This window comes from Perognathus longimembris, chromosome 3, assembly GCF_023159225.1.
Source record: "Perognathus longimembris pacificus isolate PPM17 chromosome 3, ASM2315922v1, whole genome shotgun sequence".
Lineage (NCBI taxonomy): Eukaryota > Metazoa > Chordata > Mammalia > Rodentia > Heteromyidae > Perognathus > Perognathus longimembris.
In genome coordinates this window covers 67,800,134-67,827,327 of record NC_063163.1, presented here as the reverse complement: position 1 = coordinate 67,827,327, position 27,194 = coordinate 67,800,134, and the positions used below count along the sequence as shown (strand labels likewise).

The following is a 27,194-nucleotide window of genomic DNA, read 5'->3' as shown; positions in this document are numbered from 1 at the left end:
AGCAAAAAAGCTCAGAGACAGTGCTCAGGCCCTGAGTTAAAGCCACAGGACCAGCACCTAAACAAACAAACACATAAAAATGGTTCCCGAAGCTTATTAAAGTTATCAATGTATTTTTCAATATTTTTAGAAGAGTAAATACATGTAAATATTTAAAAACAAAGGAAAATGAATAAATTCTGCTTACTTAACTAACTTTTTGGTTAATCATCTCTAGCACATGAAAATCTGAATAAAGTTGCTTGAGATGATCTTAATTAAAATAGTAATGCTCTATGAAATTTACATTCTGGGAACCTGGAGAGAAGATCAAAGATATTAAGTGGTCATCATTCCCACAAGCAAGGCTTTTTATTACACTTGAATTATATGTTTTGATTAAAATGTATCTTTTGTGGAATTTATACAAGTCACTCTTGGTAAGCTAGGCGATAACGTTGCTGAAAGGCTGGCATCTAGCCTTTTATTAACAAGTTGAACGTTTATCACTACAAGAGGCATGCAATATGTCATACTCAGGTTAAGATGTAGTAGGACAAAGTGCATGAGGGTATAAATAAAAGCTGACACTGAAGAGATATAAAGGCAAACTGCACATATTAACTTGGAACCAGGCTTCCTTTTACATAGGAACTCTACCAAATGGACTCTCGACGGACTACAGAAGAACAAGAAGTGCATCTTATCATGGAGAGATGCTTAGTGCTCCATGATTCTCCCTAGCAAGATTAGGCCAATTGGCTTCCTCCTTTCTCTCAGTCTTCTTGTTTTCCTTCTTTCCCTTCCTTTTTCTATGTTCTGTATCTTCTCTCTCTCTCTCTTTCTCTCTCTCTCTCTCTCTCACACACACACACACCATATATTAAAAGTTATAAGAAGTAAGGACTTTTACATTTTCTTTCTTTCTTTTCTTTTCTTTTCTTTTTTGCCAGTCCTGGGGCTTGGACTCAGGGCCTGAGCGCTGTCCCTGGCTTCTTTTTGCTTAAGACTAGCACTCTACCATTTGAGCCACAGCGTCACTTCTGGCCTTTTCTATATATGTGGTGCTGAGGGCTACATGTATAGGAGGCAAGCACTCTTGCCACTAGGCCATGTTCCCAGCCCAACATTTTATTTCTTAGATTATTTTCCCAGAAAAATAATGCAAACGAGGAAAAAGGTATTGCCCATGAAACTAGTTACACAATGTCAGAAATTTAAAATACATTAAATAGCATAAAATATATGTAACAAACACTAAGATGATAATTTAAACACACACACACACACACACACACACACACACACTACTCCCCTAAGTGTTATAAACATGTCTTTTAAAACAGGGTGTCAGGCTTGGTGGGGAGAATGTTTGTGTCTCTGCCCACCTTTACTGTTCTTATCCACTAATCTCTTTAGCAGGACTGTTCTACTCTGCATCTGTGGAAGACGACTTCCCTCAGGGCTGCACCAGCACCGCCAGCCTTTGCTTTTAGCGTCTGCTCTTGCCCATCACCAGACCAGTGTATGTGTTCTTTCACCTTTGGACCTGCATGGGCATTAAACTGTGTGACATAAAACTGTAAGAACTGGGGCTGGGGATATGGCCTAGTGGCGAGAGTGCTTGCCTCGTATACATGAGGCGCTGGGTTCGATTCCTCAGCACCACATATACAGAAAATGGCCAGAAGTGGCGCTGTGGCTCAAGTGGCAGAGTGCTAGCCTTGAGCAAAAAAGAAGCCAGGGACAGTGCTCAGGCCCTGAGTTCATGGCCTAGGACTGGCCAAAAAAAACAAAAAACTGTAAGAACTGTAAAGTTCACATAGAATCTGAGTCCATAATATTACTTGTGTTTCTTTGGTATCAAGTACTTACTAACAAAATGTTGATTGTTTTTGCCCATGAAAAAAAATGTGACAATATATGCTAATTTCACATAATGACATTACATACATCATATTCATAAACTGCTTTGTTAAATGGCAACTCCTTTGTACAATTGCTTAAAATAATAAAAAATAAGTGTGATTGAAATCCACCTTGTACTACTAAGAAAATAAAAACAATAACATTGTGAAATAATAAAAATGATTGTGAAAATTATATAAAAACAAAAAAACTCAGAATTACTTCTTAATTAAAAGGCTTAATAAAAGTTGTAAGCATAGTGTAATTGTTAATTGAAGACTGTGACACATTAAATATGGTTCAGAGGAATATGCAAATAAAGCATAATTTCACTGGTAAGGAAATATCAGATTGCTTTCTTTTCCTTTTTTTTTTTTTTTTTTTTTTGCCAGTCCTGGGCCTTGGACTCAGGGCCTGAGCACTGTCTTCTTCCCTGGCTTCTTCCCGCTCAAGGCTAGCACTCTGCCACTTGAGCCACAGCGCCGCTTCTGGCCGTTTTCTATATATGTGGTGCTGGGGAATCGAACCTAGGGCCTCGTGTATCCGAGGCAGGCACTCTTGCCACTAGGCCATATCCCCAGCCCCTCCTTTTTTGTTTTTTACAATAACATCCAACTGTAGGTGGCATTAATAGCTGTTGGGATTGGCTACATTACGATATAACCTGATGCACAAGGGATAGCATGTAGGGTACAGCACTGACTTGGACATACATGTAGAGGCTGGTAAGTCACAAAACTCCAGAGGATTTTCTCACAGTCTATAAGTTCTTCACTTCCCTTTCTTCCATCTGCATGTCAATACTCAAATTTGTTCATCCAGGCAGTACTTGGGCTAGGCATATCCACTTTGCTGATTATGTATAACTGTGGAGTACTTTTTTATTGCAACTTCCTTTCATTTTATATTAAATTGTATTCACTATTTGTACAAAATGATTATAATTCCATAAGTCAAATTATGTCTTTTCACCAGGTGCCAGTCGCTCACGCCTGTAGTCCTAGCTACTCAGGAGGCTGAAATCTAAGGATCATGGTTCAAAGCCAGCCCAGGTAAGAGAGTCCGTGAGACTCTTATCTCCAATTAACCACCAGAAAATGGGAAGTTGCTCAAAGTGGTAGAGCCTGAGCCTTGAACTGAAGAGCTCAGGGACAGTGCTCAGGCCTGGAGTTCAGGCCCCATGACTAACAAAAAAAAAAAACATATTTCTTTTTCTTTTCATTTGTCAATATTTATCATAAATATTCTTATAATAAAAATACACTTATAGATAAATATTGTCATGCACTAGTCTACAGAAGAGTATGAATATAGATTGAATAAAAGTATAAAAATTATAGACCAGAAATCATGCACAATTCTATGTGTATATTTTTTGTTTTGATTGTTCCAGACTGGATTATTTTAATAATACATGAATACCTGTCTAGCTATTTATATTGAGGGCTAATTTTGGAAGCAGGTCAAATGAGTCTGTTTAAGGATGGACTCTTTATTGCAATATTAAAAATATACTTTTGATCTATGTAAAATGGTGAATAGCTTTATTTTAAAATCATGATTATAGGATGCAACCACAGTATTAAGGGTCTTATGCTTTATATTACCAATATTTTCCATAGTTGAAGACAATGTCATTATTTGGTGTGTTTTTTTTTCAGTTCTATACTTTGAGCAAGAGTATACATCTTCACTGCTCACATACCAACCTCTTTCCAAGCATATGCTTGGGCCTTGATGTAGAGACAGATACAAATAAAACACAATGGTTGATGCTTTCATGAAGCCTGTCATTAAAGAGTAAGAAAAACAATAAATATAATCCACAAAAAATAAATGATAAGGAAACACATCCCAATGCTTCGGATAAAGAATTTAAAGAACAAATTGGTGGCTGGGAATATGGCCTAGTGGCAAGAGAGTTTGCCTCATATACATGAAGCCCTGGGTTTGATACCCCAGCACCACATATATAGAAAATGGCCAGAAGTGGCACTGTGGCTCAAGTGGCAGAGTGCTAGCCTTGAGCAAAAAGAAGCCAGGGACAGTGCTCAAACCCTGAGTCCAAGGCCCAGGACTGGCAAAAAAAGAACAAATTGGTGGACAAAGAGACAATGATGGCCAATCAGAGAAAGTCTCTTTGGACATTTGACATTTGAGCAAAGATCACAAGAGTTGTGTATAGACATAGATGTATAGATATGTGTGTGTGATAATTTAGGTTGGAGAAAATGGCACTGACAAATCTAGTGTGTGAATCTGGAATCTGCACAATCAAGGAGAGTGAGAAAATCAGTCAAAAACAGATGTTTTCCCGTTGGAATTGGGAAACTAAGGAATGATTCAGTCATGTGTGAAATGCCCTTGTTCAGGGTTGTTCATATAAAATATGTCTCTGTAGTGCCCTGAGAAATGGACCATAATAAATTGAACTAGTCAATTACTACAATAGTATAGATAAGAAACTTCAGCACTCTAAACTTGAGTGAAAAATACATACTGTAGATTGTAGATGGATCTGAGTTTTCTTTGTTGAATAATAGAGCAGTCTTCGTTGCACCTGTGGAGATGTTGGGTGAAGAAAGATAAACACTGGGATGACATTGGTTGTGAGCTTACACCAGATGCATAATTCTGTATTAATGTCCTGGAGACAATGATCAGAAGAACTATTTCTTTGAGTAAGGATCTAGAATGTTTCAGATATGTTAGATATGTCAGGTTAAGCATTCAAACGAATGTAGTCAAATATGTAGCTTGTGTTTCTATATATTTACAGTTAAATAGATACATTGAAGCTTCTTTACAGATTTCACTGTCAAGGTATTTTTTTTTTGTTTTTGTTTTGCCAGTCCTGGGGCTTGAACTCAGGGCCTGAGCACTGTCCCTGGCTTCTTTTTGCTCAAGGCTAGCACTCTGCCACTTGAGCCACAGCGCCACTTCTGGCCATTTTCTATATATATGGTGCTGAGGAATCACACCCAGGGCTTCATGTATACGAGGCAAACACTTGCCATATTCCCAGCCCTTCATTGTTAATATCAAATATAAGTGGCACATCAAAGAAATAAGAGCAGATGAGATCACTTTAGGAGATAATATAATTAAAGAAGTTGAGAGGGTCTGGAAACAATTCTGTGGAAAACCAGTGTTAAGAGGTTGGAGCATGGGGCTGGGGATATGGCCTAGTGGCAAGAGTGCTTGCCTTGTATACATGAAGCCCTGGGCTCAATTCCCCAGCACCACATATACAGAAAATGGCCAGAAGTGGCGCTGTGGCTCAAGTGGTAGAGTGCTAGCCTTGAGCAAAAAGAAGCCAGGGACAGTGCTCAGGCCCTGAGTCCAAGCCTCAGGACTGGCAAAAAAAAAAAAAAAAAGAGGTTGGCGCAGATACGGTCTCAGTGAGGGAAATGGTGGCAAAACAGCCAAGGAAGCACTTGTCAAAGGAGAGAGTTTTAAGATAGGCAAATGGCTAAAATGTCAGGTAAGATGTAGACTGTAATAAAGAGAGAATAACTACTAATGGCTTTGAAATGGTCTCTTTGTCATTGACAGAGAAGTTTCATTAAATGGTCTAGAAAGAAAACTGCATAAAAGGTTAGAGAAATAAAATAACATCTGAGACAGTTTCAGAAAAAAATTCAGTTACTTTATTTCCTACAAAGGATTAGGTACCAGCTGGATGTGTCCATGTAATATTTATTTTGTTTATACTTAATACATATGTACATGTATTATACACACAATGTGCACATCCATGCACATTGACAAAGATATATGAGAGAAGGAAGATACTGAAGTGCATATGATTGCTTATTAGAAAGGGATATAAATCTTATGAATCTTATGAACTGATTTATCAAATGTATTTTGGGTACCTAGGTAAATGGGCAGTATAGTCTTTAAGGCTACTTTTATTTTCTGTCAGTGTTTGGCAACTCACTATAAATAGAAGATTCAAGGACCTTCAAGGACATTTCCATAGTGTTAAAATTTTGTGTTGTGTACATACTCTTCCCATGAATATACTTTGAGTAAAGTGGTACTTTCTGCCAAAGAGATGCTAGAAGGTTCATTTGGGATAGTCTATCAACAAGGACTAGATCCTTGTGCTCTATTCTAACATTACTAATGAGATAGCACTTAAAATGAGGAACTAGACTCAGAAAAATTAAGTAATTTATCCAACTGACAGAAAATAGCCCTCCTCGCTAAGTGAGTTGGTACTTAATTTCAGTGCTTAATAGGAAAAAGGGGGGGGGGGAACTACAGAAGGCACTGAAATAAAATTTCATTCTAAGTACCAAATTTCTTGCTGTTTCGACACTTCTGACCTCCCCCCCCACATATAAGAAAGAGAAAATGAGGGAAGGAGAGAGGGGGGGTGGGAAGGAGGAAGGAAAAAAGAGGTGGAGAGAAAGAAGGAAGGAAAAAGAAAGAAAATAAGAAGGGAAAGGGAAAATGGAAGGAAGGCCAGGAAAGAAATCAAAGGAATCTCACAGATTTTTTTTTGGCCAGTCCTGGGCCTTGGACTCAGGGCCTGAGCACTGTCCCTGGCTTCTTCCCGCTCAAGGCTAGCACTCTGCCACTTGAGCCAAAGCGCCACTTCCGGCTTTTTTCTATATATGTGGTGCTGAGGAATCGAACCTAGGGCCTCGTGTATCCGAGGCAGGCACTCTTGCCACTAGGCTATATCCCCAGCTCCTCACAGATTTTTTTTTTAACCTTTTGGCCCATAAACTTCCAAATACCCATCCATCTTTGCCTGTAACTGAGGTCACTTGTGCTCCATTGACACAAGCACACATTAGCCAATGAAGAGTAGGGAGCCTAGTGCAGGTGTGTGATCAAGCCTTCTCATACGCAAACTGAAGGGGGGTAGTCAAGGGTTCTCACAGCAGAAGCAGTAGTATTTCACAAGAAAACTCACAGAATATTTTAAAATGAAATCAGTTTCATTTCAGAAATAGTAATAGGTTAAATGATACTTGTACTTGATCACAAGACAAAAATCTCAGCCTAGACATACACTGAAGACACTACATAAATTGAATGGGACTTGGATGTAGATACTGTTTTCTGAAAGTCCTGTAATAGAAAATGAAACACAGAAATGATTAGGAGACAGGTTAATCAAAATGAAAATGCCAAATTACAGTCCAGCCTTGTACTACAGGTATAAAAATAGTGAACAAAGGATAGTTCACGGATAACAATATTGCTGATATCTTTTAAAAAAAAAACTGAATTGCAGATAGTTTATTGGCAAGTACATGGTTTCAGCTGTAGCCTAAACTCACTTGAACAGGAGACAATTAATCAAATCAAAAGAATAAATGTTTGCTAATCATCAGACAATCTATCACTATTTGGGCTGTCATATAGAAATCCAAAAATCACTTAGGGGCCAGATCTTAAAGAAAATTTGTCCTCTTATTAGTCCATGTGGGATGGGTCCATAGTACCTGGAGTCTGTAGAATTCTGTAGATAATCCCCTTCTAGCCAAACATGACCTGTTGGAACATACTATGTTTTTTAAAGAAATCTGATGGACTAGTGGTGAGGATTTTGTCTCCTTCCAGACCAATTACTCGCTTACAAATGTTGGACTTTGGATCACTCAGACTTTTTGCAATTACAATGTCACCTCTTTGGATACCATAAAAATGTCGACTAAGGGCTGGGAATATGGCCTAGTGGTAAAGTGCTCGCCTTGTATACATGAAGCCCTGGGTTCGATTCCTCAGCACCACATATATAGAAAAAAGCCGGGGCTGGGGATATAGCCTAGTGGCAAGGATGCCTGCCTTGGATACACGAGGCCCTAGGTTCGATTCCCCAGCACCACATATACAGAAAACGGCCAGAAGCGGCGCTGTGGCTCAAGTGGCAGAGTGCTAGCCTTGAGCGGGAAGAAGCCAGGGACGGTGCTCGGGCCCTGAGTCCAAGGCCCAGGACTGGCCAAAAAAAAAGAAAAAAGCCGGAAGTGGCGCTGTGGCTCAAGAGGTAGAGTGCTAGCCTTGAGCAAAAAGAAGCCAGGGACAGTGCTCGGGCCCTGAGTCCATGCCCCAGGACTGGCAACAAAAACAAAACAAAACAAAAACGTAGACTAAGATTTTCTGCAAAGATATCTGAATTATGAATTGTAGGCTCCATTGACAGTCCAGAACACATTACAACACCACCAACGTATTCAAAAGCACAATGGGCTATACAGCCATACTGAATAGTATAGCCAACAAGTCGAAAGGTTTTTCCCAGAACACCAACCACAAAGCATAGTTCTATGTTGACTCTGCTACCATTGGCCATAGGTATGTTCTAAAATACATTCAACTTTTAGAGTAGTCACAGAGTTTCCAGAAATCTAAAGCATATCTCAGAGCAAATGTAGATGATCTATAGTTTTAAGATATCTGAGCCCCTCAGCAGTTCTCTATTGCTGATATCTTATGCAGAAATGTCTTTGAGACTATTTCCAAACTAATCAGCACAAAACTGGGCTGGAAGTGTGGCTTAAGTGTTAGAGCATCAGTTCTGAGCAAACAAGCAAGCCCAGCAACCATAAGTCGTCTGTATTGACAGACAATATAGAGAGCACATAAAATTCTTTTTTTTTTTGCCAGTCCTGGGGCTTGGACTCAGGGCCCGAGCACTGTCCCTGGCTTCTTCTTCTTCTTTTGCTCAAGGCTAGCACTCTGCCACTTGAGCCACAGTGCCACTTCTGGCTGTTTTCTGTGTACGTGGTGGCTGGGGGATTGAACCCAGGGCTTCATGTATATGAGGCAAGCATTCTTGCCACTAGGCCATATTCCCAGCCTGAGCACATGAAATTCTTTTTTTTTTTTTTTTGTGCCAGTCCTGGGGCTTGGACTCAGGGCCTGAGCACTGTCCCTGGCTTCTTTTTACTCAAGGCTAGCACTCTGCTACTTGAGCCACAGTACCACTTCTGGCCGTTTTCTGTATATGTGGTGCTGAGGAATCGAACCCAAGGCTTCATGTATACAAGGCAAGCACTCTTGCCACTAGGCTATCCCCAGCCCCACATGAAATTCTTATACACACTTTTTTGTACATGACAATTCAATGAGGTTATTAGAATTATATTTTCATGATTATGTGGTTAAAACAAAGATGACTCTAAAATATCAGAAGATTTAAATTATGCAATGTGTTTCAGGGCTTCATATAAAATGTTCCTTGCTATTTGTTATATTTTATGAAGATTTTGCTTTCTACAGCAAGCTTCCATTCACCACAGGACTTCAAACTGTCAAGCAAATGTACCACTAACTACCTTGTTTCCTAGATTCCCACACACTGAAGGGTGGTATTGTTTTGGTTTGTTTTTGTACCAGCACTGGGCTTGAATTGTGGGCCTCTCATCCTCTCTTGGCTTTGTTCATTCACCACCAGAACTCTATGACTTGGCCCACATCTCCACTGTCAGCTTTTTGCTGGTTAATTGGAAATAAAGAGTTGGATTTGCCTGCTTGGGCTGAGTTCAAACCTTGCTCCTCAGATCTTAGCCTCCTGAATAGCTAGCTAGTATCAAAGGTTTGAGCCACAGATGCATAGCTTGTACCCTATGTTTATCATCTGAAATGCACTGGAAGAGCTGAAAGGATTCACAGGCTTGTGCACTCTCTTATGAACATAGCACTTTACATACTGCCTTGATAATTCACATGCACATTGTACAAGAATATAAACACATTTGAAGTGAATTTCTGCCAGTCTGCTACAAGAGAAATGTTGTTTTTACACTTCACCAATTCATTTAGCTTATCTGCTCCCAGTTTTGTTATTGTCCATTTATATTCACTGTACTATCAGATGTTATACTGCATTTGATTTGCATATTAACTTGCAGAGGGTTGCTTGCTTGATGAGAAGAAACATGAAGTGGGGTTTTGCTTTCCCTAGAAAAGATATCAAACTGAGTCTGTTAGTCATGACAGCCTAAATTAACTTTTTTTTATGGTCAGAAGAGAGGGAGGGGGAGAAAAGGACAAAGAGAGAGAGACTGCATTTGTGTCAATCAGTGTTTAGAAAGAAGGGGGGATCTATTGCTCTAGTCCTCAATAATCAAGTGGGCATGTTTTTAATTAACAACATGTTACTGGGCTTCATTTAATGCTCTCCTTTCACTGGGTGTGTTAATTTTCTGTGACGACTAAAGTTCACACATGTCCAGAGAATAGAATTTACACAATCAATTAAATCAACTGAATGAATGTAGAGTTAAATACAGCAGAGAAGAATCTTTTTATTGGCAGGCAATGAGATCCCCGGGAGAGTGGAACCCTCCGGGGTTTGTTTCTGGTACATTCAGGAAATTTTTTTACAGCTGACTCGAACTTGCTAGTGCAAGAAGCACATGTGTGCATTGGTGGCCGTTCACTCTCCATCAATCCGGCTAAACAGATTTCCCCCAAACCAGAAAACCACGCAGCCCCTTGAAGATGGTCTATGCCAAGTGAGTATCTTCATTCAGGATGCGGACCTCGGCGGGGTCAGATGCGGTTTGGGGGTTCCCATCTCTCGGTACAGTGGGGGGCTCCTTCAGCCGGGCTGGTGGACGGAGTTACCGACCGGACCGGCTCCGGGACTTCTGCGGGGCTGCGGCCTCACCCCGCGTTCCCGGCCCGAGGCGGCGGCCTCACCCCGCGTCCGTGGCCCCAGCTGGGTCGGCAGCGGCCTCTCCAGCGGGCACGGGCCCGACAGAAACCTGGGCGTCGCCCACCGCAGGGACCGCTCCTGTGGCTTGGATTTCCCGGCTCCGTCACGCCGCTCCGGAGTGAGCCGTCGGGAACGCTCCTGGGGCGGCTCCGCCTCGGTGGCCCCCCAAGATCTTCCCCGGTGGGAGCCGGGCACACGGCCCGCGCGCGGGAGCCGAGGCGGAGGTCACTGCGCCGGAGCACCGGGCTGCAGGCCGCGCAGCCGGGCCCCGTCCCCGGTCCTCACACCGGGCTGCAGGCCCCCGCAGCCGGGCCCGGTCCTCGCTGCAAACGTGGGGGGCAGGCACCGCCACCACCCTCGGTCCGACTGGGAGGAGGAGGAGCCTCGGCTGTGGTGTGGAAGCCCGCGCTGGTCCCGTCCTAGCTCCCGGGAGGTGGGGGTGACGGAGTCGCCCACCCGCCGCACCCTGGCCCGCCTCCCGGGACCCCGGTCCACTCCGGTCCCCCCGGCGTCCCGCACGTCCCCGGTTCTCCTCGGAGAAGTCCGCGGGCCCGAGTCCGTGTCTGGGGAGGTGTGGCCCCGCGGGGCCTCAGTGTCCCCCTCGAGCCCTACCCGCCCGTGGCTCCGAGTCCCCGCGGATCCGAAGCAGCGTCTCAGGCTCCACGCCGTGGATCTCAATTCCCGACCCGCTTCTCTCGGGCCGGCACTCGTCGCCAAGTGTGGGTGAGGACGCGGGACGACGGCCCTCGGGACACCCGCCCAAGCCGTCCACGAGCCGCGCGCCCCGGCTCCGGTTCCTCCCCGCGCCCCGGCCTCCGGTTCCTCCCCGCGCCCCGGCCTCCGGTTCCTCCCCGCGCCCCGGCCTCTGGTTCCCCCCCACCCCCACCCCCGCGCCCAGTTCCTCCCCGCGGCCCCGGCTCCGGTTCCTCCCCAAGCCCGGCCTCCAGTTCCTCCCCCGCGGCCCCGGCTCCTCCCCGCACCCCGCGCCCGGGCGGACGTTGGGCGCAGATTTTTATTCTATTATTGTTTGAAAATCTGGCGCCCAAATCCCGCCCGGGCGGGACAGCGGCGCCGGGGGCGTGGAGGGGGCGGTCCCGGGCCAGAGGTGTCCGCACCCCGCGCCCCAGAAGCAGTGTCCGGCTCTTCCCGCGCTCGCACCCCGCCTCCACCACGTCCCCAGACGAGGGGGGGGGAGGGCCCGTGCCTCAGTTTTCCCCGTCCATGCGCGTCGAAGCCAGGGGGCGACCGGGGAGGGGTCCCCAGAACCCCGAGACCGGACACCCCGGGGTCACCAGCTGTCAGCGCCAAAATTTTGAAAGTCGCCGGACACCCCCCATCCCCACGTGCGTGGGGAGGGCCGGGCCCCGGCCGGCGCGGCGCGGGGGCTCCTGGGACTTGGAGTCCAGTCCAGAGGGTGGGGTGGGGTGGGGCTCCCCCACATCCGAGCCCCGCCCGGTGCCCAGGAAAAAGAAGGCGGGGAGCCGGCGCCCGGGATCTGCGGCGGGAGGTTGATTGACAGATGCGGGACCCGAGCGGTGCGAAGGGAACTGCGGGCCGGGAGGTGGGAACAGCACGGGCAAAAGCCCCCGCCCGCCGGGCGCTGGAGAGAGGGGCCGCCCTGAGGGGAATGAGTGGAGGCGATGGGCCCGCTCCCTCCCCTCCCCCTTCTTCCCTTCACCTCTCTCTCTCTCCCTCTCCCTCCTCTCTCTCCCTCTCCGGTACTTGATCTTGAACTCAGGGCCTTGGCACTGACCCTGAGCTTTTCCGGCGCGCGCGCGCCTGTGTGTGTGTGTGTGTGTGTGTGTGTAATTGGAAAGAGATAATTCTAACGGAGTTTTTCTGCCCTAGCTGGCTTCGAACCTTGATCTTCAGATCTCAGCCTCCAGAGTAGCCAGGATGACCGGCGGGAGTTGCCGGCTCCCTGCCCACTATTTTATTTTTCTGTGTTTTTCACATTTCATGGCATGGGTGCACCAGTTCCGCTCATTTTGGGGGGGGGGGGGACTCTTGAGATTCAAGGAATCGCTGCGAACAAGCCCCAGCGGGAACCCTCCCTCTTCCAACAACCAGAAGGAGCTGGAGACTACAAGTCCCGGCGTGCCTCGCGGCGAAGAAACTACAACTCCCGGCGTGCCTCGCGTGGGCGCGCGCGCGAGAGAAGAGGCGGCGACCGCAGCAGCAGCGGCGGCGAGTGACGGCGGCGGCGAGTGACGGCGGCGCCATCTTTCGCGGCGCGGATTGAATGAGCGCGCCGAACCCGGGTTGCCGTCGGGAGCCGCGCAGATCGCGAGCAGCCGCCGCCGCCGCCGCCGCTGCCATGGCCTCCCCGCTGCCGGGCCGCACGGGCGGGGCTGCCACGCCGCTGTCGCCCACGCGCCTGTCGCGGCTGCAGGAGAAGGAGGAGCTGCGGGAGCTCAACGACCGTCTGGCCGTCTACATCGATCGCGTCCGCGCCCTCGAGCTGGAGAACGACCGGCTGCTGCTCAAGATCTCCGAGAAGGAGGAGGTGACCACTCGCGAGGTACGCGGTGGGCGGGGGGGAGGACGGGGCGCCCCGGGGCCGCCCGGGACCCCCGAGGGCGGAAACCACGGCCAAAGTCCCGCCCACGGCGGCCCCCGACTTCCGGAGACCCCGAGCTTAGGCTGCAGGTTCCCGGATACCGCGGAAACCCCTGGGCAGAGGGTTCAGAATAGTCCTGGCCCGTAACGGGGTACGGGGAATGGGCCGAAGGGTGAGTTTCTTGGAGGGGGTCCCTGGAAGAGGAGTGTCCTGGGAGATTCCAGGGGACCTCAGAGTGACGCTTCTCCAGGGGTCTCGAGGGACTGGTGCCAGCCCGGTACCCCTCACCAACCCAGCGCGGGAGGTCCTATGATGCCGTGGAGGGTAGGGACCCTGAGTATGGATGACAAAGGAGGAGGGGGCCTCCTGTGGGAGGTTCCCCACGGACATTCAGGATAATCCTAGGAAAAGGTGCAGGGAATTTGGGTTCACCCTACCTAAGGAACTACAATGTGGGATTTTGTACTCTATCCCTGTTAGGAGGTTTGTGAACCCCCTAATTAAGGGGGTGTGAGTCTGAGTGGACCAATCTATCCCTAACAGACAGCAAGGGGGTCACGCATGTGACTGGCAGTTTGAGAAGTGCAAAGTCTTTTAGGAGGGGTTCTGGGGTGTCGTGTGACCTTCATTCTCAAGGAATTTGAGGGCATCTGAGAAAGGGGTGGGCAGCTGGCTTTGACTCTCATACCTTCTGCTTAGGATGGGGGGTTTGAGGAGGTGTTTTGATGCCTTGGGGGGGCCTCCTGGGAAATTTGGGGGCCTCAAGTTGTTGATCTGTTGGGCTCCACCCCAAGAAAATATGAAGGAGGCTGTGGGTCTTGGGTCCAGTGGGGCCTTTGGGGTTCAGGATGGGTCCAGGGATACTGGAAATGTTGAACAGGTATAAGTAAGCTCTGTGCCCCAACATAGGTGTAGAGGCGTGTGGAGGAGGGTGCGTGTGTGCGTGTGTGTGTGTGTGTGTGTGTGTGTGTGTGTTGCTCAAGGGTCCTTCAGGGAGACCCATGGCTGTGGATCTGATCCAGGATTGGACTCTTTTACTTTCTCACCAGAACCCCTTCCAGTCTAAGGGCAGGTCTCCAGAGTAAGGAATTCCCTTACTGGTAAGCCCAGGGTGTCACTGTGGGGTTTTTGGCAATGTTTGAAGGAACCCAGAGCTGGAGTGAGTGAGTAGCCTGCAGGGGACTGAGTACCTGCTGCTACCACACGGCCAGGCCCTATGGGACAGGGGCAAAGTCACTGCCAGTGCATCTTCATGGCACTACTTTGCTCCCTCCCCCCTTTTTGTGCTAGTCTTGTCCCTGAGCTTTATTGCTCAAGGCAATGCTCTACTACTTGTCCACAGCACTATAATTAACTGGAAGTAAAAGTCTCACAGACATTCCTGCCAGGGCTGCTTCTGAACTGAGATCCTCAGATCCAAGCCTCCTGAGTAGCTAGGGTTTCAGGCGTGAGCTATGGGTGCCTGGTTGGCCTCCTGGTTTTTGAGTCTCTTTTGTTCTCTGTCCCCATGGCTGCCTGTCTGGGGCCGCACCAGGCACCTCAAGTCACCATGCTGGTTGCTGTCTGTCCAGCAGACTGAGTGGCTTCAGATTGGAGTCTTAACTGGCCTTTTGTCCCATGGGGGTGCTTTTGGGCTTGGAGTGCTTTTGGGTTTCGTGTGCAGGAAGCCCTGCTCTTGGCCTGGCCACCTACCTGTCTGTGCAGTGGCTTTGTATGTCTCAGGTGGTTTGGTTTATTCAGACCTTCCATTTCCCCCAGTGTCTTCCCTGTCCTTCAGCCCTGTCCACTAGTCACAAGGGAAGAGCATCCAAAACCAGAGGGAAGGGCCAGTTTTGTCACCCCGCCCTGAACTCCTGTTGGTGTGCCCGCCCCTCCCCCCCCCCCCCCCCCCCCCGTGGTCAGTAGGAAGTCTCAACCTCTTCCCCATGTGAGGTGGGGTGACAAGAGGTAAGGGGCCTGACCTCACCCTGCCCTCAGGGGGGATGGCCTCAGCTCCTGAACTTAGGCATCAGGGAGACTTGGCTGGATTTTAGGGCCCTGCTGCTCCAGGTGAGCCCCAATATTCTAGCTTAAACCCCATATCCCACATTCAGGACACACCCCTGAGTCCCAGCAAACCTCCATGGTGTTGCCCTAAGTGCCATGTCCTTGGCAGCCTCTGCTCTGACCTGTTGACATGGGTAGTGACAGCTTGTGGACATACTGGGCCTTGTGCTTCCACCCAGTGGACCTGCAGTTCAGTCTTGTAGTGTGGGCCAGCCTGGCCAATTCTGGAACATTCCATCACCCATTTCCTCCTAGCCCCAGGGGGACAGTCCATTCCCCTGTCTCGATCCCCTGTCAATGGAGGGCCCCCCATGTTGTGTGGTGTCTGCCTTGTCCTGTCCCTGGCCAGTGGCATTGCAGTGTGGGTGGAGCACACAGAGTGACCCCACTTCTGTGGATGCTTTTTAGGTTGTGAGATGGTTGTCAGGAGTGTGTGTGCTGGGCAGGTGGGCCTCTTGGTGCCCTTTAGAGGTGTCCTGGCTGTAATCCGGTGGCATCTCTGCCACGTGGGGCCCAGTCCTCTGCCCGCTTACCCACACTTGTGGCTGAGGGTGTGGGTGCATCCGCTGGGGTTTGCTGCACTTGTGTGTAAACGCATTAGCACGTAGTCCTGGGCATGAGGAGATGAGGGAGGCATGCCAAGGCCAGTGGGAAATCTGAGTCTTCCCAGCTGCTGTGTGTGGCCAGGGCAGGGACAAGTGGCACACCAGGCCAGGCAGGTGGCAGCTGTGGGCCACAGGGAGTGGAAGCCTGGCTCTAGTGCCAGCTGGGCTGTGAACTTGGCTCAGGAAGAGGCTTTCCCCATCCAGGAGGCCCCAGAGCATCCTGGTCCTGTTCGTCCCCTCCCCCAGCCCGTCTCCCTCTCCTTCCCAGGCTCTCCCCTCCCCCCCAGCCTGTCTCCTATCCCTCCCAGCCTTGCTGTTGCCATCCTGTTGGGCTGCCACTGGGCGGAGCTGGGGGGGGGTGCTGGAGACCTGAGAGCTTAGTGTGCGTGTGGAGGTGTGGCCTCCCCAGCTGCCTGGGAGAGGAAAGCCAAGACTGTTGAGGTGAGGGCATTGGTCTCAGGATGGCAGCATGCTTTCCTGTACACACAGAGTCATCACTATAAGGACCTCCACTTTTGGAGAAAGAAAGTGGTCATGAACTGGGACTGAGCAGTGGGACCCCAAACCCTGTCTGGGGGGAGGGGTGCCTGTCACCACTGGGGAACTCCCTGCCAGCGCAGCCTGGGGTCTCCTGGGGCCTTCACGCGGGACTGTCTCCCCAGGTGAGCGGCATCAAGGCGCTGTACGAGTCGGAGCTGGCCGATGCCCGGCGGGTGCTGGACGAGACAGCCCGCGAGCGTGCCCGCCTGCAGATTGAGATTGGCAAAGCACGAGCCGAGCTGGACGAGGCTGACAAGAGGTGGGTGGCTGTGGGGAGCCCCTGTGGTACCTGGGCTCAGGCCTAGTATAGGCAGCCTTCAGTGGGACAGGCTGGAGGTCCTCAAAGGCCACAGGTGCCTGTGGGGCGCCCTGGGAGTGGCGGGGTATGTTCACACTCTCTGGGCTAGCAGTGGAACCCTCAGGTGGTGAGGCCCTGCACAGGCCTTGCACTCAGGTGTCCTGTGACAGGATCAAGCTCTGCATTGGATTGGACCTGTTAGTCTGTTCCCACTGCTCTCTGTGATGGCCCCTTGGAGTGGGCTGCCTCACAGGGAGATGCCCCTTTCAGGTGGGCCTGTTAGGCCTTCCCAAACAAGCCTCCCTGGCCACTTGGTATTGGACAGGTAGCTAATCCTTCCCATATTGGAATTCAGCGTGGCACCAGGTCCTCATTTCCAGCAGTGTCTAGAGCCCTGCGTAAGCTCGAGGGAAGGCCTAGTTTACAGGCCTTCCGTGTGCCAGCAGACATCACCCTCCAGGCTGCTCAGACCCCTGTGCCACTCACCCAGAGTCCTGGCTTCTCAGGGACCATTTGAGCATCCATATTGGGGGTTCCAGATACCAGGAATCAGGAAGTCAGCCCCCAGTCTCTGCATGTCCCATGCAGCTCTCACTGGCCAGCCCAGACCAGGCTGTCGCCTCCCGGGCACCCTCCTCACGCTCCCTAAGCGTGTGGCCTTGGCCCCAGAGGATTTACGGGACTAGTGAAGGAGAATGTGGGGACGGGAGGCAAGGAACCAGAGTGTCCACTCTGCTGATTTCCTGCAGCTGTTTGTACTTTGGAGGTGCTGGGGATAGAACCTGGGTCTGACACAGGACAATCAGCACTCACCAAGTTGCCCCCAGCCCCAGTTCTTGCCTTGAACAGTAAGAGCACCAATCCTCATTAGGTGTCCCTTTTTTTTGGCCAGTCCTGGGGCTTGAACTCAGGGCCTGAGCGCTGTCCCTGGCTTCTTTTGCTCAAGGCTAGCACTCTACCATTTGAGCCACAACACTACTTCTGGATTTTTCTGTGTATGTGGTGCTGAGGAATTGAATCCAGGGCTTCGTGCATGCTAGGCATACACTCTACCACTAAGCCACATTCCCAGTCCAGGTGTCCCTCTCTATAGCGTAACATCCTCCAGGGCTGTCTTCCAGCAAGTGATTCCAGGAAATCTTTGCTGGCACTCCGTGGAAGGTCTGATTTAGAGTGGCTGCTCCAAGATGGGCACTTGAGCCTTTGTCATGTTTGCCACATGGTGAGCTGCCATTTAAAGTTAGGATCTAGGCCTCCCTTTTATCAGCCATGCCTACTTTGGCCCCTGAGGTCTCCTCAGTGTTGGCCGTGCCTTACCCTAGGACCTGTGCACTCTCCATGCACTCAGCTCAGGCCCGCCTGCAGGGCTGTGGTGTCTTCCCAGCTGGCAACCCCAGCCCACCTTCCTCTCCTGTTACCCAAGGCCCTGGTCTGTTCACGTGCACTCAGGAGCTGTCATGAGGGCACAGGTCATGTCCCAGGTGCCTTGCCCATGTGGTTGGATGGCTCCAGGGTCTCCCAAAAGCCCACCCCAGGGACTTGAGGTACGCGGTCCTGTTTGCTCTGTACAGTCGGCTCTGGGCATGGAGCCTGCACCATGGAGGCTGAGGTTGTCAGGACTGGGGCGCTCCCAGTGTGGAGTGTGGAGGAGCACCCCATGTGCATAGCCCCGGGGATCTTGGTGTCCCCACACTGGGCAGATAAGGAAGTGAGACTAGGCTCTCAATGTTTGTGTTTAGGACTGTGCTTGGCTTGTCTGGCTGTGGTAGAAATACCAGGTGTGAGGGCTGGGAATGTGGAATGTGGCTTGGTGGTAGAGTGCTTGGAATCACTTGCTGGAAAACAGCCCTGGAGGATGTTATGCAACAGAGAGGGACACCTGGGTTGGGAGTGTGGCTTAGTGGTAGAGTGCTTGCCTAGCATGCACAAAGCCCTGGATTCAATTCCTCAGCACCACATACACAGAAAAAGGTAGGAGCGGCGCTGTGGCTCAAGTGGTAGAGTGCTAGCCTGAGAAAAAGAAGCTCAGAGATAGTGCCCAGGCCCTGAGTCCAAGCCTCAGGATTGGCAAAAAAGAAATATCAGGTGAGTCTGCTCAGTTCCAAACAAGGCCCTCTTTTCAAAGACGGGTTTTTTTTCTGTAACTTTAATAAGTGATGTGCAGTTCCACGTCCCAGCTTCATGGGGGAGGAGCAGCGAGGGGTTCTGTTTCCCTGACAGTGCAGCTGTGTTGTCCTGGGGTACACCACAGGCCAAGCCCTGGGGATCTGATGAGCCCCGAGGGACCTTCCAGACACCACCCGAACACCTCCCACTGAGCAGGTAATGGCACAGCCTCCTATCCAACTCTACTGCTTGACTTCTAGCGCCAAGAAGAGGGAGGGAGAGCTCACGGTGGCCCAGGGCCGCATGAAGGACCTGGAGTCCCAGTTCCACCGCAGTGAGGCGGAGCTGGCCGCTGCTCTCAGTGACAAGCGCATCCTGGAGAGTGACGTGGCCGAACTCCGGGCCCAGCTGGCTAAGGTAGGCCTGGCAGATCATGGCGCCTCCAGGGGAAGGACACAGGGGCTTGTGCCCACAGATTGCCCCCTCAGCTCTGCATGTCTTTCAGGCAGAGGACGGCCATGCAGTGGCCAAAAAGCAGCTTGAGAAGGAGACGCTGATGCGCGTGGACTTGGAGAACCGCTGCCAGAGCCTGCAGGAGGAGCTGGACTTCCGCAAGAGCGTGTTCGAGGAGGTGAGGGGTGCTCTGCACTTCCTGTGGCCTCCCCTCTCCTGCCACTTCTGAGTGTCCAGGTGGAGAGCCTTGTCATAGGCCAGCCACCTGACTGGCCCAGGCCCTCTCCCAAAACCTGTGGAGATGGGCTGGGAATATAGCCTGATAGTAGAGTGCTTGCCTTGTATACATGAAGCCCTGGGTTCAATTCTTCAGCACCATATATATAGAAAAGGTCGGAAGTGGCGCTGTAGCTCAAGTGACAGAGTGCTAGCCTTGAGCAAAAAGAAGCCAGGGACAGTGCTGAGTCCAAGCCCCAGGACTGGCAAAACAAAACAAAACAAACCTGTGGAGATCTGCTTGTATACAGCCAGCCAGGTTTGGGGTCAGGGCCTTTTTTGGGGCCAGCTATCAGCCTGCCAGGTATCCCTGGTAGACATTTGCACAGCCCCTCATGTGGCTGTGACAGGTCGGCCACACGTGTCACAGAGCCCTCTGTGCTGTCAGAGGCCAGGACGGAACCCTGGAGGCGACAGCCCTGCCCAGCACATGCTGCGGGGAAGGATGCCTGCGCGGCTAAGGAGCTGTGTCCAGGGCTCGCCAGGCCCTGCCTCAGTGCCAGCCACAGTGAGGGGGCCCAGGCCCCAGAACAAGCCCAGGAAGGGAGCCCCGAGGGGGCCCAAGCCTAGGAAGGGACACATGGTAAAGTCCCTGTGGGTTTCTGTGAGGAGAGTCCTGCGGGGAGCTTTGAGGGGCCCCACAAGGAGCCCTCAGAGGAAGCTAGTGCAGGCTGTGCTGCACAGAGCTGCCCAGCGCCGCTCCTAGAAGGTACAGGGCTCAGCCTAGCAAGCCACAGGCTGCACCGGTGCTGCAGGTGCCTGCCAGCACCTGAAGACAAGGAAGGGAGGGAGAGATGGGTGGATGGATGGATGGATGGATGGATGGACAGGTAGAAGATAGATGGTGAATAGAAGGAGTTAGTAGCCAACCTTCTGTGCTAGATGGATTGGGTAGTGAGGAACACATCTCCTTCCTGAGAGTGGAGCTGTGTTGTCCTCTCACACTGTACCATACCTCCTGCCCACAGCTGCCCCAACACTGCCCTGGGCACCCAGGATGGACCCTGTGTGTGTGGGGCTACTGGGGTGGAACCAGAGGCTCACTACATATGAGCTCCCATCCAGCCCAGTAACACCTTTTTGTTTTGCTTTTCTTTTTCTGCCAGTGTTGGGCTTGAACTCCTGGCTTTATGTTGTGGCTTGGCTTTTTCACTCAAGGCTGATGCTCTGCCACTTGAGCCACAGCTCTCCTTCGGGGTTTTTTTGCTGGTTAATTGGAGATAGCAGTCTCACAGACTTCCCTGCCTAGGCTGGTTTCAAACTTCAATCCTCAGATCTCAGCCTCCTGAGTAACCAGGATTATAGGTGCCAGCCTAGCACCTAAGAGTGAACAGCGTGTTGTAAGGTCTGCACAGGTGTGCACCATTTCTGTTTGTACCTGAACCTTCTGTCTGCTCCAAGCCCCCGGGCCTGGCGTGTGCCGCCTCATTGATTTGGGGGCTCAGCCCCATGTGCGCTGCGTGGTGCGGGGTGGCACAGCCTCGTCCTGTCCTGTGGTACTCTGGGTGAGGACGGCCGTGAGGCGGGGCCCCAGGAAGATTGTGACTGGGGCTCATGGTGTGCGGCGGCCCTGCCCTGGCAGGAGGTGCGGGAGACGCGGCGGCGGCACGAGCGGCGCCTGGTGGAGGTGGACAGCGGGCGGCAGCAGGAGTTCGACTCCAAGCTGGCACGGGCGCTTGAGGAGCTGCGCGGGCAGCACGACCAGCAAGTGCGGCTCTACCGCCAGGAGCTGGAGCAGACCTACCAGGCCAAGGTGCAGCCATGGGGACCCCAGCCTCCCCGCGCCCCATCCCTCTCCTCTCCTTTACCCCAAATACCCCTTCATTACTTACACCCCCATCTCTCTCCTCCTCCTCATCCCCCTGTCCCTCACCTTCCACTTAACTGCCCCTACCCCCGCCCCCAGCTGGACAACGCCAAGCTGAGCTCCGACCAGAATGACAAGGCAGCCAGTGCCGCGCGGGAGGAGCTCCAGGAGGCCCGCATGCGCGTGGAGTCCCTCAGCTACCAGCTCTCCAGCTTGCAGAAGCAGGTGAGGCCCCACGCATGTGTGCCCCTGAGCATGCTCTGGGGTCAGGGTCTCCACCACTAACCAGGCTGTTTTCTGCAGGCCAGTGCGGCTGAGGAACGAATCCGGGAGCTGGAGAACTCCCTGGCCAGCGAGCGTGATAAGTTCCGCAAGATGCTGGATGCCAAGGAGCAGGAGATGACAGAGATGCGGGACGTGATGCAGCAGCAGCTAGCCGAGTACCAGGAGCTGCTGGATGTGAAGCTGGCACTGGACATGGAGATCAATGCCTATCGCAAGCTGCTAGAGGGCGAGGAGGAGAGGTGGGGGCAGGGAGGAGGGCGGGGAGGGTAGATGGGGCAGGGGGAAGACAGGTAGTGGAGGGGGAGAGTGGGTGGAAAGGGGAGCAGGAGGAGCAGGGTTGGCTGTGGTCACAGCTGCCCCCCGCCCTCCCCCCACTGAACCCAGGCTGAAGCTGTCCCCCAGCCCATCCTCCCGGGTCACCATCTCGCGGGCCACATCAAGCAGCAGTGGCAGCAGCGTGTCCACGGCCGGGCGGCCGGGCCGCAGCAAGCGCCGGCGGCTGGAGGTGGAGGAGTCCCCGGGCAGCGCCTCCAGCGGCATTGGCTCAGGCAGCAGCAGCAGCAGCATCGGCAGCTTCCGCCTGGCCCAGCAGGCCTCGGCCATGGGCAGTGTGAGCATTGAGGAGGTGGACCTGGAGGGCAGGTTCGTGCAGCTCAAGAACAACTCGGACAAGGTGAGTGGGCTGGCCCATTTGGTACTCCGTGTCCCTGTCTTGGTGGCTAGGGGTCTGACATGTCTGTGTCCCCAGGACCAGTCCCTGGGGAACTGGAGGATTAAGAGGCAGATCCTTGAGGGTGATGAGATTGCCTACAAGTTCACACCCAAGTACGTCCTGCGGGCTGGCCAGACAGTCACGGTAGGTGACAGCTGGGGAGGGGCTGGGGGGCTGGGACTGGGGTGGCTGGGTGCCCACCCCGAGGTCAACACGGTGGCTGTGTATGGCTGTGCACAAGCCTCCCAGGAGCATGGCAAAAGTGCCAGTTCCCCATGTCCTGACCATTGGGGTGCAAGGAGTGTCCCAGCGAGGGGCCTGGAACCCAAGGGACTTCCAAGGCAGCCCCTGACAGCCCGTGGCCACTGCACCTCAGACCCTGCGTGGTCTTTCGGTCCCTTCATCTGTGGAAGGGCTGCCTTCTCAGACGTAACAGGGCTGTTCCGGGGCTTCTAGGTTTGGGCAGCTGGTGCCGGTGTGGCCCATAGCCCCCCATCGACACTGGTGTGGAAGAGCCAGAACAGCTGGGGCTCGGGCGAGAGCTTCCGAACCATCCTGGTCAACTCTGACGGAGAGGTGGGTGTGGGCTGGGAGCCCCCACGAGCATCTTGGGGCTGCTAGGGGCCAGTGTGCGGCGGGGAGGCTGTGGCGGGGCCAAGCCCTGATGGAGCTCCTGGCCTGGGTGGGCTGGTGTTGGCAGGAGGTGGCCGTGCGAGCTGTGAAGCAGTCCTCCCTGGCGAGGGAGAATGAGAATGGCCAGGAGGAGGAGGAGGTGGAGGCGGACTTTGGAGAGGAGGACCTGTTCCACCAGCAGGTAGGGGAGGCACTTTATGTGCGCACACCATGTAGACTTCACACACTTTGCTCATGGGGCCCCAGCGGGATACCTCTGAGGAGCTCCTGGCTCTCAGTGGGGAGCTCTTGTTGCTGTTGCCCCTTGGGTGGGTTTTGGGACAGAAGGTCTGGCCTGGGGGTTCCCTAGAAATGAGGCTTGGCAGAGCAGATTGCACCCTAATGCCACACCCATGCAGTTCCCCAAACATTCACCATGCTTCCTGGCCAATCAGATGGCTTTGGAGACAGAGATAGTCCAGCCCACAGACAGGTTAATGGAATATGGAAAGCCTTAGAAAATGGTGTGTAATGACTCTGTCACCTAGCTCCCGTGGGTACCCCCCTGCCCCTGATGACAGGCATCCTCCATTCCTTACAGGGGGATCCAAGGACCACGTCCAGGGGCTGCTACCTCATGTGAGCTGACTCGGCAGCCCTCAGCCTTCCCAGAGTCACTGAAGAGTATTTTTCTATCGTTGGCTTCCCTTAGTCCTTGGTACATTTCTAGACGATTTTTAAGCAAACTGCCAGAAGGCAGCGGTGGCTCTGCTGTGCTTCCTGTGTTTTCAGATCCCTACGCCCACTTCCCACTATCCAGGAGACTTGTCGTCGTTTCCCACCCCCACTCCCCCCCTTCACCAAGGCCAGGCCAGTGCTGTGCTGCAGAGCCCACCTCCCAGGTGTCACTGCCTGTGCTTGGAGGGCAGTGTCAGCCTGGGAGGAATGGGTGGGGTTCCTTGAGTCTTGCAGTGGATAGTGGGAAACTAGTTGGGATTTGACAGACGTGAGTGTTATTTGTTCAAACCTTCTTAAAAACCAAACTCAGAATCCAGGTTGTAGCCAGGCGGAGGTGGGGGTGGGGTGGGGTACCAGCTTGTCACCATTTGGTGGCTCTACATATGACACTGGGATACCATCCATACACCCAGAGTTGGGTGGAGGGTAGGAGTGGCCAGCCCTGGATTCTGATTGCCCTGGGCCTGGAAGTTGAGACGTTCCTGCTGGTGGTGGCATGGGCAAGAGACAGGAGGGCGACTTCTCTGGGGCCTGTCCACTGCCCTTCCTAACCCTGAGGAAGAAGAGGGGGAGAAGAGGAAGCCTGGGAAACTGAGACGCCCCCCTTCTAAGCCATCACCAGTACACATGGGAGGGAAAAGGTCCAAGTAGTTTGCTGAGCTCAGGAGCCAAGGCCAGAGGAGTTGATGGCAGCTGAGCACGTGCTGGGTGGATCCTGACCTGTGGAGCTGGTGCTAGAGGGGGTCTCACGTATACTGAATCTGTCTGCTTGTGGCTTTATCTGTGATTTGCACTGCAGTGACACCCTTCTCAGTCACACGTGCCGATGCCAGCCATTCCTTCAAATGGTTCTTGCACCTGGCAACCCTTTCCAATAGCGTTTCCCCTCCACACAGACACACAGAAGTTATTTTTTTAATGGATATTTATTTTTTTACATTGGTCAGTACACAGGTTGCCAAGACCCCTGTCCCAGTGGCTTCAGGCCACAAGAAGTCAACCATCCTTCAATGGGTGGCACAAGGAAGTGGGGATCCTGTGTTGATCGGCTCTGAGCCCCTCCAAATGACATATTTCCTTCAGAAAGTGCAGCTAGTCTTACTGAGCCAGAAGTTATGCTGTCCCCAGAGTCTGTAAACACTGCTGTTTACAAACCAGCTGTCACCACAGCCAATGGGACCTCCCTGCCCGCTGTGGCCGTCCCTAGGAGCTGCTGTGGCCAGACCCAATCTGCCAGGCCTGAGTAGGGAAAGCACCAGCTACTTCCACCAATCGCTAGCCCCAGAGTCCACCTGGCCCCCCCCCCCCCCTTCCACAAGGCCTGGATTTTTTTCCCTGGCCACATTTCTCTGGGCTGTTAATTACCTTTTTCACGAGAGGACCATGTGTGTATCTTTCCCAGTTAATTCCTGGTGGAGGCCTGGGCAGGTGAAGCTGCCAGCTCACATTAGCTTCAGATGCGCCATCGCGGCCCTTCTGTGCCCCCGCCCTCCCCCCCCCTAGCCGGGCCTCATGGACACGTGGATCTGGCCGGGCCCTCATGCCTTAGGGATACTCAGCACCCGGCCCTGCGCGGTGAAGACATCACATCTACCGTGGACTTGGGGAATCGGGGTTTTACTCGGTTTGGGTGTGCTGACACTCCCGCTATCCAACTTGGCACCCCTTTTTCCCTGCCCCCTTGTTAAAGGTCTGCCTTGGCTTGCAGTGGGAACTCCTTTCCCAAGTCCTGTTTTGTAAGGTTGGGGGGGGGGGGGGCGGGCTGCTGTGCCGGTGCCCTTGGTGGTGTATGTGGGTCTTTGGTGGCTGCCGGCAGTGGTGGAGGGATTGACCAGGCGGTGCCGCAGATTTGCAAGTAGGCCACGCGCCTGGGGAGTTGCGCTTGTCCTCCTGTACGCTTAGCTTTACTCCGGGCCCTCCCCGGGAGCAGGCCTGGGGAAGGGGCCCCTTAGGTTTCGGAGGTTTTATTTTCGACATGCATGCCAAACGTGTGTTTTTCCTTTCCTCCAATGACTTGTAATATACGTTTTATGACTGGAAACTTTTGTACAACACCAATAAACACTTGATTTTGACTGCTGTCTCCGAATGGATCGCGACGCCCTGGGGAGCCAACACAGAGTGCTAAGGCGCTAGGCCGGAGCTGGGCCCCGGCGTTGTGCGCGAGTCACGTGATCGGGCGCTGAGGCCTCGTGGCGTGCCTGGGCATGCGCAGCAAGCTTAATGGGACGGAATTCCTGCCATACATTCTTCTGGGAGTTGTAGTCTAGGTTCTTATTTCCGGTCGGCCCCGGGAGTCCTTGCTCCTGGGACTTCGGCGAGGCTGCGCAAAGGGCTTATGGGAGTTGTAGTTCCAGCATGGCTTCCCGTGGTGCCCCGGGCGGCTTGGCTTCCGGCGGCTGCAAGTCAGCGCGTGCGGCAGCGGCCCAGTTGACTGTGGAGCCATGGAGGGTGGCTTCGGCTCGGACTTCGGGGGCTCCGGCAGTGGTAAGCTGGACCCGGGGCTCATCATGGAGCAGGTGAAGGTGCAGATCGCCGTGGCCAACGCGCAGGAGCTGCTGCAGGTGCGGGGCACGCCGGGGACGGGGGTACCCTCCGGGGGCGGGCGTCCGGGCTGAGCCTCACTCGTGCCTACAGAGGATGACCGACAAGTGCTTCCGGAAGTGCATCGGGAAGCCGGGGGGCTCCTTAGACAACTCGGAACAGGTAGGACCCGGGTGTGGGGCGCTGGCCTGTGGGGTCGGGACCCCTGCGGGCAGGTTTGCGCGTGCGCCGACTTCGGGCCAGAAGGCCATGCGCGTGCGCACTCGCAGCCCAGGCGGTGGAGCGTGATCGGGGCCGCCAAGTCGCCGACCGCTGCGTGTCTCCTCCCGCCCTCAGAAGTGCATCGCCATGTGTATGGACCGCTACATGGACGCCTGGAACACCGTGTCCCGTGCCTACAACTCGAGGCTGCAGCGGGAACGAGCCAACATGTGACCAGAAGGCCGGAGCCCGGCCACCGGCCTCAGGAGGCGGGGGTCAGCTCGCGCAAATTCCGCGCCGGTGGTCTGTCGTGGGGGGTGGGGAGATGCATGCGTGAGAGCCGGCACCGTGGCCCCCACCGGCGAGTGCGACTTGAGTCTGGCCACTCCTGTGTCTCCCCGAGGCCTGGGAACCCAGCGACACCTCCTGCTAGCCTGGGAGTCGGCAGCATTGTACCCTGATGTGCCCGGTTCATTCAGCCTTACGGTCTGCGCCCAGAAGAGAGCCCTGGCTTGGACTTTTGGAGGTGACCACCTGAGAGTGGACCAATAAATTACTGAGGAGCGGTCGAGAGATGCCTGTGCATTTTTCCTCCTGTGTGACGGTGGGAAGAGATTACTCCGTGTCCCGCGAGTCCCTGGCCTGGAGTAGGTCCCAGGCGTCTCTGGGGTCTTTGGCTCAAAAGAAGGCCTTGGAGATACGTCCAGCACGACCCCCCCCCCCCCCGCCCTTCTCGTTGAAGCCGCTACTTATTAGACTGAAAAAGCCGGAATAAAGAAAAGGCCCGGGAAAGCCCCCACTTTCTGGGGGTATTTACTTTGGGTTGGTGGGAGTAATGGAA

At 52.8% G+C, this 27,194-nt stretch overlaps 2 protein-coding genes and 2 pseudogenes across 2 annotated transcripts; 3 read left to right on the top strand and 1 right to left on the bottom strand.

Moving 5' to 3' along the window:
* Positions 1–1,283: 1,283 nt before the first annotated feature.
* On the top strand, positions 1,284–1,565 carry LOC125347645 (annotated as a pseudogene).
* A 5,665-nt stretch (positions 1,566–7,230) lies between these two features.
* LOC125347932 lies at positions 7,231–8,320 on the bottom strand (annotated as a pseudogene).
* Positions 8,321–12,433: 4,113 nt separating this feature from the next.
* Lmnb2 (lamin B2) lies at positions 12,434–25,683 on the top strand. The gene is made up of 12 exons (XM_048341995.1): positions 12,434–13,091; positions 16,444–16,580; positions 18,986–19,142; positions 19,231–19,356; positions 21,037–21,207; positions 21,361–21,486; positions 21,565–21,785; positions 21,931–22,219; positions 22,295–22,402; positions 22,715–22,834; positions 22,959–23,072; positions 23,472–25,683. Exons 1-12 carry the CDS (start codon positions 12,813–12,815, stop codon positions 23,511–23,513), a joined length of 1,890 nt encoding a protein of 629 aa, XP_048197952.1. The 5' UTR covers positions 12,434–12,812; the 3' UTR covers positions 23,514–25,683.
* A 307-nt stretch (positions 25,684–25,990) lies between these two features.
* On the top strand, positions 25,991–26,928 carry Timm13 (translocase of inner mitochondrial membrane 13). Its single transcript, XM_048341996.1, has 3 exons — positions 25,991–26,172; positions 26,246–26,314; positions 26,489–26,928. The coding sequence occupies exons 1-3, from the start codon at positions 26,053–26,055 to the stop codon at positions 26,585–26,587; spliced, it is 288 nt and encodes a 95-aa protein (XP_048197953.1). The 5' UTR covers positions 25,991–26,052; the 3' UTR covers positions 26,588–26,928.
* Positions 26,929–27,194: the final 266 nt, after the last annotated feature.

Coding starts and splice junctions, on each gene's coding strand:
- Lmnb2 (XM_048341995.1), top strand. CDS start 12,813: ATGAGCGCGCCGAACCCGGGTTGCCGTCGGGAGCCGCGCAGATCGCGA. Junction 21,487..21,564: donor TCTCCAGCTTGCAGAAGCAG/GTGAGGCCCCAC, acceptor TGTTTTCTGCAG/GCCAGTGCGGCTGAGGAACG. Junction 22,220..22,294: donor TCAAGAACAACTCGGACAAG/GTGAGTGGGCTG, acceptor CTGTGTCCCCAG/GACCAGTCCCTGGGGAACTG.
- Timm13 (XM_048341996.1), top strand. CDS start 26,053: ATGGAGGGTGGCTTCGGCTCGGACTTCGGGGGCTCCGGCAGTGGTAAG. Junction 26,173..26,245: donor ACGCGCAGGAGCTGCTGCAG/GTGCGGGGCACG, acceptor TCGTGCCTACAG/AGGATGACCGACAAGTGCTT. Junction 26,315..26,488: donor CCTTAGACAACTCGGAACAG/GTAGGACCCGGG, acceptor TCCCGCCCTCAG/AAGTGCATCGCCATGTGTAT.